General features: G+C 40.4%; 3 protein-coding genes across 3 annotated transcripts; 2 read left to right on the top strand and 1 right to left on the bottom strand.

Moving 5' to 3' along the window:
* Positions 1-1,231: 1,231 nt before the first annotated feature.
* On the top strand, positions 1,232-4,664 carry sh3bgrl3 (SH3 domain binding glutamate-rich protein like 3). The gene is made up of 3 exons (XM_041240635.1): positions 1,232-1,363; positions 3,239-3,406; positions 4,130-4,664. The coding sequence occupies exons 1-3, from the start codon at positions 1,319-1,321 to the stop codon at positions 4,193-4,195; spliced, it is 279 nt and encodes a 92-aa protein (XP_041096569.1). The 5' UTR covers positions 1,232-1,318; the 3' UTR covers positions 4,196-4,664.
* Positions 4,665-5,767: 1,103 nt separating this feature from the next.
* ubxn11 (UBX domain protein 11) lies at positions 5,768-14,262 on the bottom strand. The gene is made up of 15 exons (XM_041240630.1): positions 13,990-14,262; positions 13,256-13,329; positions 13,005-13,042; positions 12,476-12,598; positions 12,269-12,369; positions 11,928-11,982; positions 11,340-11,422; positions 10,908-11,037; positions 9,775-9,992; positions 9,576-9,653; positions 9,113-9,254; positions 8,670-8,773; positions 8,075-8,145; positions 7,782-7,931; positions 5,768-7,274 (listed from the first exon to the last, which is right to left on the bottom strand). The coding sequence occupies exons 2-15, from the start codon at positions 13,321-13,323 to the stop codon at positions 7,139-7,141; spliced, it is 1,497 nt and encodes a 498-aa protein (XP_041096564.1). The 5' UTR covers positions 13,324-13,329; positions 13,990-14,262; the 3' UTR covers positions 5,768-7,138.
* A 69-nt stretch (positions 14,263-14,331) lies between these two features.
* Positions 14,332-19,057, top strand: LOC121308307 (tRNA selenocysteine 1-associated protein 1-like). Its single transcript, XM_041240634.1, has 9 exons — positions 14,332-14,504; positions 14,760-14,857; positions 15,261-15,360; positions 15,687-15,739; positions 15,990-16,121; positions 16,627-16,746; positions 17,440-17,635; positions 18,342-18,375; positions 18,485-19,057. The coding sequence occupies exons 1-9, from the start codon at positions 14,481-14,483 to the stop codon at positions 18,619-18,621; spliced, it is 894 nt and encodes a 297-aa protein (XP_041096568.1). The 5' UTR covers positions 14,332-14,480; the 3' UTR covers positions 18,622-19,057.
* Positions 19,058-19,151: the final 94 nt, after the last annotated feature.

Genomic DNA, 19,151 nt, shown 5'->3' on the forward strand with positions numbered 1-19,151 from the left:
GTGTGGCACCAACAAATCTATTCCAGGAGCCGTTTGCTTCCTGACAATGCACAGTTCCAAAATGGTTTGCCAACTTTTCATTACAATCCAGTACAACAACAAAGTTTGATATTGTATGTATGCCTCGTATTTCTGAGGGAAATAGTTTTTATAATATATTGTGTTTTAAAAAAAAATTAAATGCTGTATTTATATTCAGAAAATCTATTTTTGTTCTGAAACTGTATTTGTACTGTTTTTTTAAATAAAATCTTTGTTTTCAGTAATAACTGCCATGTCATTTGTTTTAGAGATGATTCTCTTACTGTCGCATAGTCCTGAAGTTTAAATTGTTTTATTACAGATGCAGTTACATTTGTTTTCTAAATATCACAAACATGCAACAGACTTGTCCTTTTTTACATAAAAAAACCCTTCAGATTATATCACACTGTATGAACAAATAGCAATACTACTTCATTTATCTGCATCTCCAGTCTTAAGATACTGCAACTTCATCAGTCATAAATTAGTGCATTTTGCAAGTGGGTTAGAGAGGGGAAGAGGCATTAGAGTCTGAACCTGTCTAGACAGAACTTTATAAACTTCTCTGCTGTCAATCCAGCATTTTTCATGAAAAGGGGGTAGGGTTGGAATATGTACTTCAGACATGAAGTGATTGTATCTGCAGAGGTTAACATAAAACACTTGTCTTTCAAGAGGGTTACCCCCTTTGAGAATGTGGTTGCATCGGCTCTGTGTGGGGGTAACCACATTCTCCAGGATCTTGACAATCCAGCTGGAACCACATTCTCCAGGATCTTGAAAATCCAGTTGTAATTAGCTTGGAACAGCATGCTAAAGTGATAATAGCTTCGTGCTTTTGTTGACGCAGATTGACACAGACTTCTTCTCATCGCATCAGCACCGCCACAATCCCGCTTCATCTGTGCTGTATTTAATGGGAAAAAAAAAGCGTGCAAATCGTCTGGTTTTACCCCCAAGAGACGAGATGAGCGAGATCGACTTTTTAACTATTTAGAACTACGTTGCATCCGAGTTCGTTTAAACGGGTTTACCTTAAAAATTCTATCCCTGCCTAACATTATCAGTTATGTATTTATTGATGTTATTATTTAATATTGAGAATCTATAATGCTGTATATGTAGTCGGCCTGTGACTTCAGAAAGGTCCTCTAAAAAGCGGCATTATTGGTCTCTTTAAATCACATGGCGGTGTGTATTTGCGGGAGGAGGAGGAGAAGGAGAAGTGAGTATTGGCAGTGAGGCGCTGCTTTGCTACAGCTGTAAACACAAAGGGAGCTTCTCTTCTGCAGCAATGAGCGTTAAAGTCTATTACACCACCGTTACCGCATCCAGAGAGGTAAGGCGTTAGTTATTCCAGTGCTTGAAATAGCAGCCTTTTGAAATGCACGCCACTTGTAAAACAAGCACATGCTTTCCATTCCAGAAAGGAAACTATTGTTATATTCCTAAGAAGACACACCCAGCTGTATTATATGACAAGACATTCTCCAAGAAGAGATTACTACAGTGTTACAGGGAGTTGCTTTTGTATTAAGTGTAGTCGTGGGTATGCGGGTGTGTTAACGTTTTGGTGTGATAGTTTAGCATTTTTAATGCACTAATGAGTTTTACAAAGGACTGGAATTGATTGCACGAATGCAGCGTCTGGAAAGGCGGAAGTCGATTGTTCCAGTTTCTGCGTAGCTGGTGACCTGCGATTCCACTGTGCAGCATGCGGTGAAATACATATTAATTACAAACGCATATTTCGAGAAGCCCAACAGCCTATTTAGAAAATGTAAGTAACTTGCAAGTTATTTATCTGGTAAAATAAATGGCCTTCTTTAATATGCCGAGCCCAAAATGTGATATTTCCGGAACATGCTTGCAAAATACTGTACAAGTAGAGGCTATTCTGTGGAAATATAAATAATAATAATAATAATAATAATAATAATAATAATAATATGCAACCCATTCGTTTTAAAGTAATGTATTTATTTTGTGTTAGGATTGTTTATCCACCCCACGTACGAGTTGACAAATAACCCAGCACTCCTTTGTAAAATAAAACGACACGTTTACGGGCCAGCCTTGGTCCAGATGTTTGTTACTAATAGTTAATATTACGGTAACATTTTGTGCTAGCACTCCGCTTTGACCAGAATAAATACATGTACATTTAGTTTTGTTTCGTAGGAAAGTTAATTGTCTAGTAATGTGTTAAAATATGTCGGCTTTAAAGTGTCATTGTCTAATAGTTTGGTTTATTGTGGATCTATTTGATATATATATATATATATATATATATATATATATATATATATATATATATAACGTATACACACACACACACTTTCTAAAAGGGTGCAGTTGGAAATTGATTTTCGGTCATTGGCGAGGAATTTGTTATTCATTAATATAGCCTATAAAATGTAACAGTTGCAATAAATGGATGGATTTTATGGCATATGACACCATACATAATATAGCCTACTTTCATTTGACTGTTTCACTAGTGTGAATTAAGAGATACCGAAACTGTTTTCCAACCCGACAAAAACAAGCCTACCTACAAAATAATGTGAATATAAACGGCTGTGCACATATACTGCTTGCTTTTATATGTGTTTTAATTGCAGAACAAGGTGCAGAGTACTGTAAATGTTTAGTGAGCAAGCCCAGGGTGTGTCTCCAAGTATCCAGTGTTTGTTTTCACTGTTTGCAGTGCTGAGGTGTGGTCCTGGAACACACATGAGATTGATTGTGCTCATAATCCAGCAGATTCCCCTTTTAGGCCCTATACGGACTGCAATTTAAAAGTTAATTTGTGACTTTTTTAATAAATAAAGTTGAGGTGCGTGAAACAGGATTTCAAATGTACTGACAGGTTTTTGTCTGGTTTGTCTGGTTTTTGTTATTGTAGTCGGACTCTGTGATATTGCAGGGCTTGCAGTTTCATTGCACCCCCCTGTGTCCTATCTCCATTGGGCTGTGCAGATCTGTGTACACCAGCGACAGCTCTCTGCGCACCTGAGTTGAATGTGTAACTTGTACTGCTCATCTGTGATTCCAGCCTCCTTCAATAACAAACATTTAGACCAGAAATAACTCCCCAGTTGAATCAGTCCTGAGGAGAGCGTTCTGCACACAATTGCAGGTGGTCCTTTACATGCCGCTTCTCCGGTGCAGTAACCCTGATTCAGGCTCCCTCCCTCCCTCCCTGTTCCAGGTGAAGTCGCAGCAGGCTGAGGTGATGCGGATCCTGGAGAGTAAGAGCATTCAGTTCGAGCTCATCGACATCTCCCAGGACAGCTCTCTGCGGGAGGAGATGAGGGCCAAGGCAGGGAACCCCACTGCCGTGCCCCCCCTGGTGTTCAACGGGGACCAGTACTGTGGAGTGAGTTCAACAGAGAGACGCTCCTGTCTCTCCCAGTATAAACCAGTATGGGCTGTTGGATTATAGCGGTGTAACGATACATGAAGTCATGTTACATGTGATGGTCCTAATTGACTTGTTCGTATGACATTAAATGTGATAGGGAGAGTATGAACTCTGTAAACTCCAACACAATTCTTCAATCAGAAACCATGAGCTGTTGGTCTTGTATCACGATTCAAATACCTTTTATTATGATCCAGTGTTTAATTTAAAGTATTAGGATTCATCGATACGCTGCAATGAATGGTGTCACTCCTAATAGATTAGCACACAGCTTCATTTAAAGGAAAGGTCGGTAACAAAGTGATTCCATCTGCTGCTTAGGTTTCCAGTGTGACATTTTCAAAGCAAAACATGGCATAGCAAACGCGAGTTTTCATTATAGAATGTGGTATCAGCTGCTGTTTTAGGTTGAAGAGGTTGGTGTCTCGTACCCATGCACTTCCAGCCTCCTTTCACTGCAGCTTTGGGTCAAAGCTTGTCACAGACTGAAAGCACAGGTAAAATGACCGAGCAAGTGCAACGCTAACTTAATACATGGCTTGCAAACAGAGTTCTCTAACCCAGTGTGGTTCCAGACATCATGCTACAGAATAAAAGCTAGCTGTTTAGTATAACCTGTATGTATCGTGTATGTGTGAGTTAAGGTCCTGTTTCTTCATGACCCGTGTTCTCTTGCAGGACTACGAGATGTTTGCAGAGGCTGTAGAAGAGGACGCCGTGGAAAAGTTCCTGAAACTCGCTTGAGCCAAGCAGCGCCTGGGAGCTCCTCCCCTCTGCCTGGGAGCTCCTCCCCCCTCAGCTCAGCCCCAGCCTCACTATTTTAATGCTGTACCGAATGCCAAAAACAAGCACAAGGTTAACCTTAATACACACACTCTGATATGCAAAGTAATGGCCGGGAACCCTTTCTATTCCTCCTGTTACAAAACTTAAATACTGCTAATTGTCTTAAAGAATAGGCATCAATGAAGTAGAGCACTAGAAACCTTTTTTTGGGTGGGGGTGGTGAAGGGGCATCAGCAGGAAATCATTTGCTTAGTCCAGTAGCAGTGGATCACTTCTAGGGTAAGCTTTACAGCTGATGTTTTTTGCGGGTCATATATTAGTGAAATATTTACTTATTTACCTAATATTGTAAAGAAAAGTATGTCACAAGTATTGTGCTCCCATCCCATAAAGACAGTTAAATTGATGCATTATGACACACATAGAAGAAAAAAGAAAGACCAGCCCAGCTGCTGTAGACATGGCATTTTCTATGGCAGTGGAGGCAATTTAACTACAGTTGTTGTCTTTCAATGGTTGATTACAGTGAGCAGCCTCTGCATAACCCTGTATGGCATAGTATTAACAGTGGTGCACTGCTTCAGCCTCCTTGCTTGGAGGGAAATCTCTTCACTGTGTTTTCAGGAAATGCAGCACTACTTGGAACACAGTTTATATATATATATATATATATATATATATATATATATATATATATATATATATATATATATATATATATATATATAAAAAACATTTTGGAGGTAATTCAGTGGTATTTAATGAGTGCCAAAAAATATCAATAGTGTTATTCACATTCCTAACCCAAGTCTTACTTTAAATGAAGGTTATTCATGAAACACTTAATAATCTGAAGTAATATTGTGCATTCAGTGTTTTCCATCTCATCGATGCGGTCTGGTCAGGGATTAATGAGATCACAAGACCACTTAAGCAGTTGTGTGTGGAATGGCATCACTGGGTTTACCTGCTAAAGGAGAGATCAAGTAAATACAATTCCTGTACCTTGTGCATCTTAAAGAGAGCCACCTTAAACACAGATTCAACTTGTTAGGAGCTACTGTATGATCCGAGGGCCAAGTACAGTTTATTTGATCTTTAATTTTTAAGTGCTCTATACCAGTAAAAGTAACTACTGTTCATCCTCCCGCGTGCCAACCTTGACAGTTCAACACAGTAATACAGACTTCCAATTCTCCAGATGTGCTGCGTTCATTTTACATCAAAGACGGATAGGTTGATTTGGCAATGGAGCATATCAACGTCGGTGCAGAATCTGAATCTAGTGGTCTTGCTGCTGTTGCTGCAACCCCACCCCCCCCCACCCCCTCATCCTAGTAGCCCAACCCTGACGGGTAAGCATTGTTTCTGGGCATCGGTTTGTTGCATTCCCTGCTATTCATTCACTTGTTTTCCATTGGTTTGTGTAACAGGTTATTTGACAGAAGCATTCCATTGTGTATTACATTATTCTTTTTAGCTCTTGCTTTGCCTTTTGGACAAATACATTTTTTTTTGGCAAAAAAAAAAAAAAAAAAAAAAAAAAAAATCAACCTATTATTGTCTTCCAAGAAGATAATAAACATGTACTGCAAATGAAATAAAGTATAAATTGGGTAACTGTGGTGTGTTTGGTGTAAATTCTTTGAGTTCTTGTGCAAGACGTGCGTACTTTGCATTCATCGACACGCAAGCGCTGTTGCACAAGAAAACCTTTAGCACAAGAAAAGCCTGCTGCTAAAGGTTTGGTTTCAGAAGCACTATTATTTTAAATCAGTTGTGAGATGCTGCAGATTTAATGGGGCTTCTCTTTCACAGACCCCTCAAAATGCAAGTCCTGGAGTGGTGGTGCAATCTGGGTGGAGCAGCACTTGGTAATTCTAACTGTTATGACTTGCTCTGGAAGACTGAGGTGTAAAATTCCACAGTTGAATGGAGTTGGTGCATGATATCTGGTAGAGAGAAGTACTGTTCCAGTGCAGCAGATCCTGTGCAAAATCCTGACTGTGGCCACCTCTTACTGTTTCAACACATCCTGCCAATTTCCATATATGGATCCAAAAAAAAAGAAAGTACATCTTATGATTCCCTAAACCCTTAGTGCTTGTGTTTCATTTTAATCTCCAACAGTTTTACACTTGGTGGATTTCTAGAAAGGGTAAAGTATATTAGGACTCTGGAAAAATCTCATTCAATTAAAGCAGCTAACTCAGGATCTATGCCTGTTCCAGGCCAGGGGATCAAGTGGAATGTGTTTGAGAGCTATTACACACACACACCAAGACCTTACAAGTTCAAAGTAAAATTATTTTAAAGGCCAATTGCCTTGCATGTACAGTATGAAGAATATTCACAAGAATGTAAGACTGCCCTTAACATTTTACAGCACCTACATGGCACCTTTCAAATTAGCACCAAGACCAAAGCAGTAAGAAGACTTTTTAATTGGAATTAATAAGTGAATGAATGAAATAACCTGGAGGTGCTTAAGATACACTGAATTATATTAGTTTGCTGCTAGTTTTATAAAAATGATTCTGGTTTTCATAAAAATAGGAATTAACTAAAGGCACATTGTAGTTAACTTTCAAAAAGAAACACTGGGGATCTTTTTTTCAAATAAATGCTGTTTTGCACTCATTTTGCCTTTTACAATATATTTTGTGTTTATATAGAACCAAAAAAATAAGTGATATCATGCAAGCGCTCCTGAGCTGTCTTCTTCTCATTTAAGTAAAGATGGCATTTTTTTCCTCTAAAAAGGCAGGAGAAAATACTGAAGACTGGAGTAAGCACCTTGAAAGCCAATCAAACAAACTGAGCTGGTAATTGAGGCGCTGTCTTGTTGCTTTTTACATGGGGCCGAGTTTCAGAGCTCTAGAGCCAGTCACGTGACCTCTCCTACGATGGTTTTCTGTTTCTCAGGAGGAGGGTAGCGTTGGGTACCAGGCCGCACTCCCTTAGGGTCTTTGAGTCGTCACTGTACCTCTGCGGTGGGAAAGAGCTGATGATGTCATAGAGGTGCTGCCCTTCCCCCCTGCAATGGAACACAACAGTGAAATCAGCAACACTTCATAATAAAGTAACTAACTGAAATGCAATTGGTTCAGTCCATCTGAAATGATCAATAGGGCTGGCAAATGCTGCTTCAATCAAATCTGGCTTCCTCCTGTGGTCAGTCACGCTATGTTATTTTAGTCTACGCAAACAGGAAAGGCAGCAAAATCCTGTGTATGATTAGCTATGATGGTCCTTACCACCTGCAGAATTCACCACAAAGAAAGGGTAAAGCTGCCTAACAAACTGGAGCACCAGCATTGACCAAAAACAATCAAGATTGTTATCTAGGTGCTACCAATGAAAACACCCTCATATAAAAAGAGGATTTGTTTCATTTTTATTTGTAGCTATACTGTATGTCCTTAAAGCAGCAGGCAGGTTTGTGCCAAGAGGCATAGCCACTCACCCTGTGGGCTGTTTCTATTGAATTGAACTGCTTTACCCGGCTGTCCCTGATATGAATGTGTTTCCTGTAAACACTCACCTGTGCTGGTTCAGGTAGGCGCGGAGCTGCCCTATCGTTTCTGAGAAGAGCATCTTCAGAATGAAAGTCTGCTCCCCATCTTCTGATTTCACCCGCAGCGTGGACACGTCCTTGGCAGTGCCAGGTCTGCTCTTCTCATCCATTTCCAACCTGCAGCTCAGGAGAATCAATACAGCCCAGTCAGAACCTGAACAACACTGCACTATACAGAACAAACGCAGGGTCAGTAACTTGTGGGTTTACAACATGTTGGCAATACAGGAGAGCTGTGTGTCAGAAGTGATGTACGGTACCTCTCTTTCAATGCCAGAAGAGAGGGGGTTTCTATCAGGATCACGCTGGGACTCTGAGAGGGAGATGAACCCTGTCCAACCAAGGGGAAAAGAACACAGCATTGGAACAGACACATACCAGCTAATGCAGGACCTCTACAATGAACCGACTGACAGACCATGGAACTGAACGAGAAAGCAGATTGGTGTGCGAACACACAAATACACAATGCAGGCTAGCAAAGTGGAAAAGCACAGGCTGCTGTGCCGACAGCGCTCTTAACAGTTGCAGTATATAATGAGTCGATGAAATAACTACTGCATTAGCACTGAAGTGGATAGTGAGATAATGCAATGATTATACTGTGAACCATTTACCAGACTGCCCTCATAAAACAGCCGACTGATTCACTAGCAGCCCACTTAGCTGAAGAGGTACATCAATGCCATGTATCAGTAGAATTCATACACTAGGTTCATTCATAAAGTATATTGGTAGCACTAGAATTGGACAGCATTGCCTGAGGGTCTGGGAAACCAGCCTTGGGTTATTTCTTGAAGCATCTGTGACTCAGCCAGAATGCTGTTGTGTTTCACATTCCGCTCTCTTGCTTACCTGGAGGTTTTGCTCGATGGCTCCTCGGATGTCGATCACCTTGCCTTCCTTTATCACAGTCTTGGGAAGTTTATTTAAAAACTGACCCACAGACAGCCTGTGACCTGGAGGACAGAAGTCAATGACACTATTTCGGGACTCGCTATTCATTCAAAAATAATACTTTCCTCTCATCTGACATTTTCATTGTCAGTTTACAGCCTTGGTAAGCCAGTATAGCAGTATAAAAGTCAGCGAGGACAAAACTCTTCCAATCGGCTTTTAAAACACTAAGTTAATTGCCACTGATTGTTACTCAATTGTAAACGTGAGGGAGGACAGCTTTTTGAAATCAACACGTCAATTAATGATTTATTGAATACCTGTTGATAATGCTTCTGAAAGGCAGTTTGCACGTCGCTGATATGAAAGTGAATGAAGGTACAGTCTGTGGTGTTCCTCACCTGGTAGGTGGCTGGTCTCCTGCACAGGTTGTGAAGCTGGGTCTGACGCTGGCCCTGTCCTGTTGCCCACAGCTTGCCCTGCACCAGGGAACTCACCCCACCGCTGCCTCTCTCGGAAAACCACATCGCGTTTATCAGACAGCTGTGAAACTCAGGAGCACAGTACAACCCACAGTTAGAAACACATAGAGAGGGGAGGCAGTTCAAGAGCGACTGTATCCGCAACTCCAAGACTTGCATTTTCAATGATTTCAGGTATTGTATTATTAAAAGCTCCAAAAATAAGCCAGGGGAGACCTGTTTAAAAGATTCACAGTGTGAGACCTTCAAGCCTTTAACAGCAGTCAGTTTCAAGTGGTCAGTTATATAAGTGTGGCGTGCCAGGTACTGCTGTTTGTAAGAGCGGGACCCTGGTGTGAGGGGCTGCCGTTTCTATCCTAAACTCATACCGAACAGGACATACCTGGAAGGGCACCCCATCAGGGAATCTGTTTTGCAGTTCAGTGGGGAAGTACCCATCCATTATATCCTGCATACATTGCTGAAATGAAAAAGCAGAACATCTTTCATAGTTATTTCATGGTTTTCAAACGTAGGCTTACACCAGTTAACATTACTAATGTAAGTGTGAAGAAACTTTGAACCTTCACTCTTCCTGTTACCTGTGTGGCGGGTTCCTCGTAGGAGCGGAATGGACCGTTAAACATCAAGATCCCGTTCTTGAAGAGGGTGAGAGGGATGGGGGCGTGGCGTTCCAGCCTGGCCCCTCCCACGGTGTGCTTGACGTGCGCCTCCCCTTCCCCGGCCAGCACGTTCAGGTCTCCGATGTTCTTCTGGACCAGGTTGAAATCCATGCGGAAATCCTTCACCACTGAGCGCCCTGTAAGGAGGTGACACGCTAGCTTCTTTTCATTCACATTGCCAGTATTCAGTTCATATAGGAGGTTTGGTGGTCCAGTGGTTAAAGAAAAGGGCTTGAGACCAGGAGGTTCTGTAAAACCGAGGTGACTCAGGTGCATCAGTTGTGATGCCTTGTTCACCCCAAGTCTAAATGACCAATTAATAATAATAATAAATAATAATAATAATAAATAATAATAATAATAATGCAGAAATGCATTATTATTGTTAGTAACAGGTTACGATTAGGTACAAAAAACAATTATTTAATAAATCCATTCAAATGTTTTATACTGACTTAAAGTAGAAAACTATTCTAAGATATATACACAGTCATTTTGATTTACATAAGTAAATATATATATATATATAACAGAGTGACATACATATTCACACATGCTAATTGTTCTCCTGTGTATCCTATTACAGGACACACCATTAGGAGACCTATTGCTACTTAAATAAAAGGGTTTGAGGGAAAGTTTCAGACCCTAAAAATATAGGCAATCATCCCAGAAAAACATTCTGTTCCCAGCACCACTATAAATGTTTAACATTGTACTGCAAATCTGCACATTTTCCTATGGATTTACTACCATACTGTATCTGTTTTTGACTATGCTGGCCTATTACTACAAGCACTCACAAAAGTTAACATTAGTCCCCAGCGACTCACTATTGTACTTTTTTGAAGAACATGCACCCGTGACATTATCATCAGTCTGGTATGTATACAATTCAAAAACATCTTTTTCACATAGTTTCATTGAGGGTTAACAAGGATCTGCTTTCTGAAAATGCTAAAAAGACACTGAGATTAATGATATGTTTAGAAGCATGAGGGTTAATAAATAAAAAGCAACAGCAGTTTAACTTTTAGAGAGAAGCGGCTTACCTGGCTGCCACAGGTGCTGGCTGCTGCTGCTATGCGCTTTCTCTCTGCGCTCGTCCTCTTCCTGTGGGTAAACATCACGGCGCTCCCTTTTGTCTCCGATCCAAACCATCCCGTAGTCGTTCAGAAATTGCTGTTAAAAACAGAACATTCACCAGCCAGTTTTGCAGCAGTAGCTTCAAGCCACTTCTTTTTACTGCAGCCTTTTAGGAAGTCTGCAATCATTATGAGATGGTCTTACTGCAATTACTCTGTAAGTGTGCAGTTTTTTTTTTACTTTATTAGTTTCTGGATTAAGGATCTGTTTAAGAGCCGCTCTTCAGAAACCATCATAAAAAGGGGGAAGGAATAAAAAAATTAAGAAGAAATCAGCCATCGACTTTCTAGTTTCACAAAGATACCCTCATTAGCTGCATAGCCCAGATCCAGCCTCACCTCCATCTCCCACACCTGGTTCTGTAGCTGAAGACATGTCCTCTCAATCTCCTCAGTCTTGCTCGACTCAGTGGAGGTCCCCTCTAGTGAGAGCGAAAGTTAGTATGTCACATAGACATTTCCTTCAATCGGGAAAGGTGAATGTGTTACTTTGCTAATCATCTTTTTCTGCATTGGTGTAGTTTCAAAGTTTCAATACATTTAAAAGTTTTTTTTCCTGTAGTCATTCAAAAACAGAAAAATTTGCCAACCAGTTTTCCTGTAGGTGTTTTATAACTAAGAGAAAAACTAAAAAAACAATAAATAAAAAGGACTGACACTTCTAAATGCAAACTACACCAATATAGAAAAGACAGAAAGAGATACGAACAGCGTTTTTTTGTAAAAAGATATAGAAATTCTTAAAAAAATCTTGATTGACTTATAAAACATTTACACAACAGACTCAGTATATCCTCAAGTACACGTCCAGATATGAGAATGTACATTACAGAACATTTAGGCATTGCAAGAGGATATAGCGTTTCCCTACTTTTTCCCTAATGCTTTGTATTTTGTTCCTCCAAAGCACTATCAAAGTCTCATTACCTTTTGATTTCTGAAGGATCTTTAACTTTTCTTCAAGGACGGCAATCTTTTTATCCTGTCGTATGAAAAAAAGGATCAAAGCCGCAACCTATTGAGGTTTCAAATCTATTCATGGACCTGTTCTCTTGCCCGTGGAATGTGAGACATACTGTAGAAGCAAGTACATTTTGAATGATTTGTTAAAGCAGTTAGTTTTCAGCTCTGCAACTCTTTTTAGTTGCAGTTTGTTTATGCTTGGTGTGAATGAACAAGCCTGTGTTCTCCTGGGACATCCTTGCAGGCATGGTCCATCTCAAGAGTCCTGGGCTGGTGCAATTTAATCATTTAATAAAACACAATACCTTTCGTTTGATGTCCTGGGCTTGGGTTGCAGCTCTCTGCTCCAGCTGAGTCAGTTTCTGCATCATGGTAGACATCAGCTCAAAATCATTGGGTGAAGAGCCTGGGGATGTCGCAGTGCGATTGCCATTAGAAATATACTTCAAATCCATAACAGCTGTACACAATGCAATGTTCGTGCATCTAAAGTTTTTTAACAATGCGCTTACCCTTGGTGCTGCTTTTATGGAGTGTGGCCTTTGACCTGGAAGTGGGAGAGCCATCAGAAGCCACAGCAGAAGGTGCGGCCAGCCCTGGACTTAGCATGTCATTCAACAGAGCAACTTCATCATCTTAACAAAACGACGATGAACACAAGTGTGATTTCAGGAACAGAACAGACTGTCAACCAGCAACAGACTAACACAGTTTCATGAATATCAAAGCATTTATTCGTAACAAAAATAACTCAGGAGTTTAAGGGAATTGGGTCTTATGTTCCCATTATTGAACATCATTAAAAATGTCAAGAGCTGATTCTGTAGGAGTATGAAAGCAATTATATTGTAGGGGTGAAAATAAGACTCCTATTGCACAGCAGTTTCACCCATTCCAGGTTTCACTAGGAGCTTCATGAGCCACAATGTACAAGTAACAAGCTCAGGTGTGTCTTATAGTAAAACTAGGATCTGATCAAACTGTTATGCAATGGCAGCCTTATTTCTATCCTGGATATTGTTAAGATTGAAAACTCCTTACCTGTGTAGGGGTTCGGTTTAAAGGGGACTTGCTTCCCCCTGAAAAGAAGTAGGAAAAAATGAAATGTAGAAATTACAAATAATATACATTTACTTTTTACTTATGCTGCAGTACAGTTTTTCTTGCTTGTTATCAATGTTCCTTTTCCTCCATTTTCAGTCTGGGATCACTATTCTAAATCAAACAGAAACGTTTGATAACCTCTGACATACAGTCCACTATAACCTGAGCTTCCTTATAAACATCTGTACCTGTGATTGTGTGATTCTGGCAGTGGTGCCCTTCTGAACTTTCCCAGGGAGGAGAGCGGAGAGCTCATTTTATACTGTCAAATAAAAAAAAGTCACAAAATGGTGATTCATTCATTCATTAAAAGCTGTAGTATGATTTATTTTTAAAAAGCTGAAAATATCAGACTGTTTTGTGTTTCCTGTAATGTACCAAGAATATGCACTTTCTAGGTTTGTTTACATGTTTGTTTTGTGCCAACAGCTGAATCTTCAAGCATTGTAAACAAACAGGAGCGTCAACTGGCCTGCTCTCGAATCATAGAAGGAAAACTACCGCCCTCGGAGTAATAATAATAACTAAACTTGGGCAAAATCTTTCCACCGGTCGCCTCAATTTAATTACACTGTATAACACAACCCTATAATAGATTTTGGCGGGGGTGGACAACACAAACTTTTTAACCTGTCTGCAATTACATAGGGTCCTGACAGCAACAGAAATTCCCGAAATTTAAAGTACGGACGGACGAAATCAAAAAGCCTCTAAAGACACAACAAAGACTTTGCATAGCAATGCAGTATCAAGGTATATATATATATACACACCACAGTGAAGCATGGTAAAGAAAAACATATGCTACAAGTAAACAACGTTGGGTGATACAATATAACGTTTCCAGCGTTCACCTCCGTCCAGTCAAAAACCACACATTTGTATTGAAACAATGATCCACGTTGTCTGTGGTGGTCAGTACCTTAATTTATAGTTAGATTCTCTTTCTTTCTTTTGATTCCAGTTTTTTCTTTTCTCGACGCTCATCCCAAGCGCATGTTTGTTGTGTACAGTCCGTTGCTGTTGGTTACAGCTGAGCTGATTCTGAAAAGGTCGGCCCGCTCAGTTAGCTTTTAATTAGTGAACAAACTCGCCATATTATCTGTCGAACGAGCAACAACAAAGTGAAGAACTATTATAATGCACAAACGTATTTATTGATTTATTTAGACTATATTCATTACCTAGAAACGTTAGAAAGGCTCAGTTCCCCTCCGAGGCAGCAGGTGTCAGTCTTGGTAAAAAATATACAACGGTTTGATACCAACAGGAAGACCTGTGCAGCGTGGGAAGTGTGTGTGTGTTTTTTAAGAGAGTAAACTTTGACAGCTGCAGCGATGCCAGTTCTGCTTAAAATTTCTGCTTTTGAGTAATTGGTTAATTTAAAGATAGAAGACGGTTACTCTTTCAAGAATGAGTAGTCTGTGGATGGGAAACGTGAGTCTGAATTTGTTTTTCATGAAAGGGGAAACGTGTGGTTCGCATGCAGATACAACAGTCGCAGTATGTTGGGAACAATGTGTGGTTTTGTATATCTGTGCTTGTGATACATAGCGTGTGCAGATCTCTGCTGTAATTTAAATTTGCTCTAGGAGCTTAACTGGTGATCTCCCATTATCGGTTTCAACCCCTAGTTTTGATATAAAGAACAGTATTGCTTGTTTGTTTACTGGTGTCTATTTCCCCCTGCAGCTTGAGCCTTACATGGATGAGAAGTTTGTCTCCCGTGCCTTCGCCACCATGGGAGAGCTTGTCAAGGGAGTCCGAATCATTCGAAACAAGATGACAGGGTAAGGCTGCTGCTAACTGCAGTACACTGTCCCAGTTAAATCAGAGTCCGGGACCTGTTCTAGAAGTACTCTCATCCTTCCTGAATCTCTTTCTCCCACCCACTTAAATCGCCAACAGTGTTACAGTTATCATTGCTTATGAAGTTTCTGCTGCAGCACTGGTTGTAAGTTCTCAGGAGTGCTTTTTTGTGTGTGGTTTATTTACCAATAAAATATACATGTAATAATGTATAATTAAGTATACATGCTGAAACCTGGGAGCGTTATTTGCTTTTTATTTTTTTAATTTGCTTTTTCCATAAAGACAGCTTGATAGCTAGCAGCCTTTTAAGTGCTAGCAGTGCTTTGTGAAACTGGCCCTAGTTCTTCTGAGCTCGTGATGGTTATCTCTTGTTGTTTTCAGGTCAGCAGCTGGTTACTGCTTTGTAGAGCTTGCAGATGAAGCAACAGCAGAGCGATGTCTTCTTAAAATCAATGGGAAACCCCTGCCAGGGGCAACGCCGGTAAGTTACAGTGCCTGACTGCAGTCTAATAAAAAAATAACATAGGAGTCAAGGTGTTGAATGTGCAGATCAACGGATTCTGGTACTTCCTTGACATTATATATGGTGTGTTGAATCAATGGTGTTTGAATGATAAATACACATGGGTAGTTTCACTGCTGAATATGTATTGTGTTCTCTGTATTAATAGTAGTGGAGTGTTAGCCCATCTGTAAATGTGTAATTGTGCCACATCCCTCCCCGCTCCCCACACACACGCACATTGGTAGGTTTCTTATCTTTGTTAGGTTGTGCAGCACAACATTTATATTTTCTTTTTTCCCCAGTCTAAAAGATTCAAGTTAAACCGGGCCACTTATGGAAAGCAGGGTGACAGCAGGTAAAGATGCCCAAGTGAAAACTTTTAAATTATTTTTGTTTATTGTTGTACGCAGCTAATTATGGTGCATAATAAAGTTTAAGCTGGCTGGAATAATCTAAATGCAGTACTAATTTGAACTCATAACAGGACTGAACTAAGAGTCAGTCAATCAATCGATCCATAAAAAAGTAAAAGATGTGCAACAGGCCAGTGGGAATTCCACCCATGCAAGAAACTACAGTACTTAATGCCCTGTGCCCCCCTCCAGCCCCGAGTATTCCCTGTTTGTTGGTGATCTGACTCCTGAAGTAGATGATGGGATGCTCTATGAATTTTTCCTGAAGCGATACGTGTCTTGCCGGGGAGCGAAGGTGGTTTTGGACCAGCATGGCAACTCCAGGTAAAGTGAAACCAGAGAGCTCAGAATTCCAGTTCCTGGGATGCATGGTGAAGTGCTTATTTGTAAATAGTTTTTTTGATTTTGTTCATTTGTATGAGTGAACGGACAGATGGTCCAATACACAGCAAGTGCCATTCAGCAGTGATTGTGTAACTTTGAACTTGATCACAAGGATTGGAATAAGGCTGTTGAAATTAATAAGTGTAAGGGGTTATTGGACGGCGAACATCTGTATAAGAGGATGTCACAAGGAGCAGAAGTGAACTGACTGAGGATAAAAGCAGAGGTGTGTTTTTTGTTTACACCACACAAGCTTAGATATAACCTGTACACTAACTCTAATCTAACTCAAATCATAATAAACCTTTCTTCAGTCTGTTGTCACTTTTATTCAAGAATAAATGTTTGATGATGGTAAAGTCCATGTAGTCTGAGGTGCGTGACAGACTCTTTTGAATTGTGTCTGCATGTTAATCTGTGCATTTTTGGGGTTCTCCTTTTTCAGAGGCTGCGGTTTTGTGAAGTTTATGGATGAAAATGAACAGAAACGGGTTCTTAAGGAGTACCAGGGAGCATTGGGGCTCGGAGGAAAGCCGTTGCGATTAAGTCTGGCAGTAACTAAAGCGTGAGTTGAATTCCTCTTGAGAAACGAATGCTTAGAAAGTCACTCTTCCTCTGTGTGCTGGCAGGCAGAGGCCCCAAATGATGGGCAGCTGGCAGTAAATGGAGATGGTAAATGGGGATAGGTAGGTACAGTACTACACTACAGATTCCGATATGTGAAGCTGCTTTTGCCAGCTGTCGGCATGTGCTCAATGAACCTGGCTTCCACAGAGTGATGCCAGGCTGTGTAAATACAAAGCTGTAGTGTGCGTATTTGCACGTGGTTTTTCAACATGGTAAAAACACTGTAGGACAAGTGGCTTTCCTCAGCTCTTGCATGTTAGGAAAAGAACAAAGACTTTTCTCATTCTAAACCGACAGATTGCATTCCCTTGTTAAGACACAGGCACGCTAACTAGAAAAATAAAGGTAAACAAATTACCAGCCAATTTACTAGAAATAAACAACTTATTGAACGCCTAACAATCTTTAACATTCATTTCCAAGTTGGTGCTTTTCAGGTTTTGTAATTTCAATGGGTGTTAATGACACTTTGGAGTAAATTTCTTCGTGGCTGTCCCCCTGTGTATTCTGTTGCAATATACTGCATCAGACACATTTTACGATGGCGAGATAACTTGCTGACGTTATGAAAGAACGTGTGACTGTTTTCTAAATGTTTCTGTGCAATTTCGTGTTTTTTTTTTTTTTTTAGGAGTAAGCCAGCGCCACCCGTAGCAAGCTATCCCCAAACCTACAACTACAACCAAATACCATACAATCAGTATTACCAGGAGTACCAGGAGTACCAGCAGTACCAGAATTACTACGCTAACTGGGGCTATGATCAGAACACAGGGAGCTACAGCTACAGCTATCCCCAGTACGGGTACACACAGAGCGCCATGCAGGTAGGCAGCTTCCATAGACTTTTGTGCCAGTGTGAATGGCTGGTTTTGCAGTCTTCCATATCTGTAAAGTTATATGTAAATATTTCTGTATGTTTTAGCAATGTGCTCTTTTTTTAAATGCAGGAGATTCATAAATCTGCTCCTTACTGTTTAAATAAGTAGGTGTGTTCTAGGAGAGCAGATCGTTCCTGGAACCCAAATTGATGATGTCCCAAAACAGCTGGGGCAGGTACAGTACCTGTGTAGTTTCTCAGTAGCAGCTGCCACAGCATTCGGCACTGAGCTCTAAAACATTGCAATCCTGGGTTCTGTACAGTGGAGTGATACAAAATCTGATGTCACATCTGATGTCACCCTCCTGGCATCATGACAGGAGAAAGAACAGTCATTGCGATAAAAGTAATTTACTGTAATGTTTGCAGGTTATTGTTTCTGTTTTCAGATTTGGATTATGCATACATGAACTACTGTGGTTATTTACCACTGCATTGGTTCTTGCAGTGTCTGCATGTGATGTTACTCACAAGAAAGGTACTGTAGTGCGTCTAGTTGCAGGGGACAGGAACACAACCCGTTAAAATCTTTGTATATCCTCGGTTAGCACATCTGTAGGTTTAGATGTAATTACTGCAGTTGGAATAATGTGTAATGTGTTTTATTTAGAGGCTTAGACATTTGTTAACTTTTCATGCTGTTTCTTTTGCAGTCCTATGAAGAAGTAGATGATGATGCCCTTGAAGGTTAGTTGTACACAAAGCAGTTTGTTCCTTAATAGACAACAAACCATCTCATTTTACTCTTGAAAGGGCTGCTAACTTCCCCAGCTGATCCTGTCCTCCTACATTGCAGATCCAACCCCCCAGATTGATGTTGAAGAAGCCAACCGGCAGTTTATGGAGCAAAGCGAGGAGCTGTATGACGCACTAATGGACTGTCACTGGCAGCCTTTGGACACTGTGTCTTCAGAAATCCCGGCTTCGCTGTAGGCTTTGTTTCATTGGAGGAGTGATGTGCATTAATCAGACAATCTGCATTCAACAGCAGAGAGGACACACTTCACTGTTCTGAACACTTTGTCTTTTTAAATGATTTGAAGAACTATGTTGACTATTGTTTAAATTCAAGAACTGTCAGCCAAGGGATTCAACTTTTCAATCCCTTCTATATATTGCTGGGGGGGGGTCGAAAAGGACTTCCGTTAATATGTCAGTTTTTGGGGGTTATCCTGGGTAAATTAACAGAGTATTTTGGAACTTTTGTGTTTTTATTTAAAATATATATATTATGCTGTATATATTATTACCCAGTTTTCTTTTTGTTGTCTGTAAAATATAAATTCACATCGAGCCCCAAAACGGCAATGGTATGTGTGTAAGGGTTATTTTATTCTGTTGACTTTCTTTAAACAGAACCCCCCCCCCCCCCCCCCCCCCCCCCAAAAAAAAAAAAAAAAAGCAGGAGAGAGAACAGAGAAAAGGTTGCCATGCTAGATCCCATCAATGTAATTCTCTTGATA

Source organism: Polyodon spathula, unplaced genomic scaffold (assembly GCF_017654505.1).
Source record: "Polyodon spathula isolate WHYD16114869_AA unplaced genomic scaffold, ASM1765450v1 scaffolds_633, whole genome shotgun sequence".
Classification (NCBI taxonomy): domain Eukaryota; kingdom Metazoa; phylum Chordata; class Actinopteri; order Acipenseriformes; family Polyodontidae; genus Polyodon; species Polyodon spathula.

What these genes read in the sequence shown, in the direction of transcription:
- sh3bgrl3 (XM_041240635.1), top strand. Translation starts at nt 1,319, where the DNA reads ATGAGCGTTAAAGTCTATTACACCACCGTTACCGCATCCAGAGAG. An exon ending in CCGTTACCGCATCCAGAGAG is followed by an intron (nt 1,364 to 3,238) that starts GTAAGGCGTTAG and finishes TCCCTGTTCCAG; the next exon opens with GTGAAGTCGCAGCAGGCTGA. An exon ending in ACGGGGACCAGTACTGTGGA is followed by an intron (nt 3,407 to 4,129) that starts GTGAGTTCAACA and finishes GTTCTCTTGCAG; the next exon opens with GACTACGAGATGTTTGCAGA.
- LOC121308307 (XM_041240634.1), top strand. Translation starts at nt 14,481, where the DNA reads ATGAGTAGTCTGTGGATGGGAAAC. An exon ending in GACCAGCATGGCAACTCCAG is followed by an intron (nt 16,122 to 16,626) that starts GTAAAGTGAAAC and finishes CTCCTTTTTCAG; the next exon opens with AGGCTGCGGTTTTGTGAAGT. An exon ending in AGATGATGATGCCCTTGAAG is followed by an intron (nt 18,376 to 18,484) that starts GTTAGTTGTACA and finishes CCTACATTGCAG; the next exon opens with ATCCAACCCCCCAGATTGAT.
- ubxn11 (XM_041240630.1), bottom strand. Translation starts at nt 13,323, where the DNA reads ATGAGCTCTCCGCTCTCCTCCCTGGGAAAGTTCAGAAGGGCACCACTG. An exon ending in ACGAGGAACCCGCCACACAG is followed by an intron (nt 9,654 to 9,774) that starts GTAACAGGAAGA and finishes TTTTCATTTCAG; the next exon opens with CAATGTATGCAGGATATAAT. An exon ending in CCATCGAGCAAAACCTCCAG is followed by an intron (nt 8,146 to 8,669) that starts GTAAGCAAGAGA and finishes TTGGTTGGACAG; the next exon opens with GGTTCATCTCCCTCTCAGAG.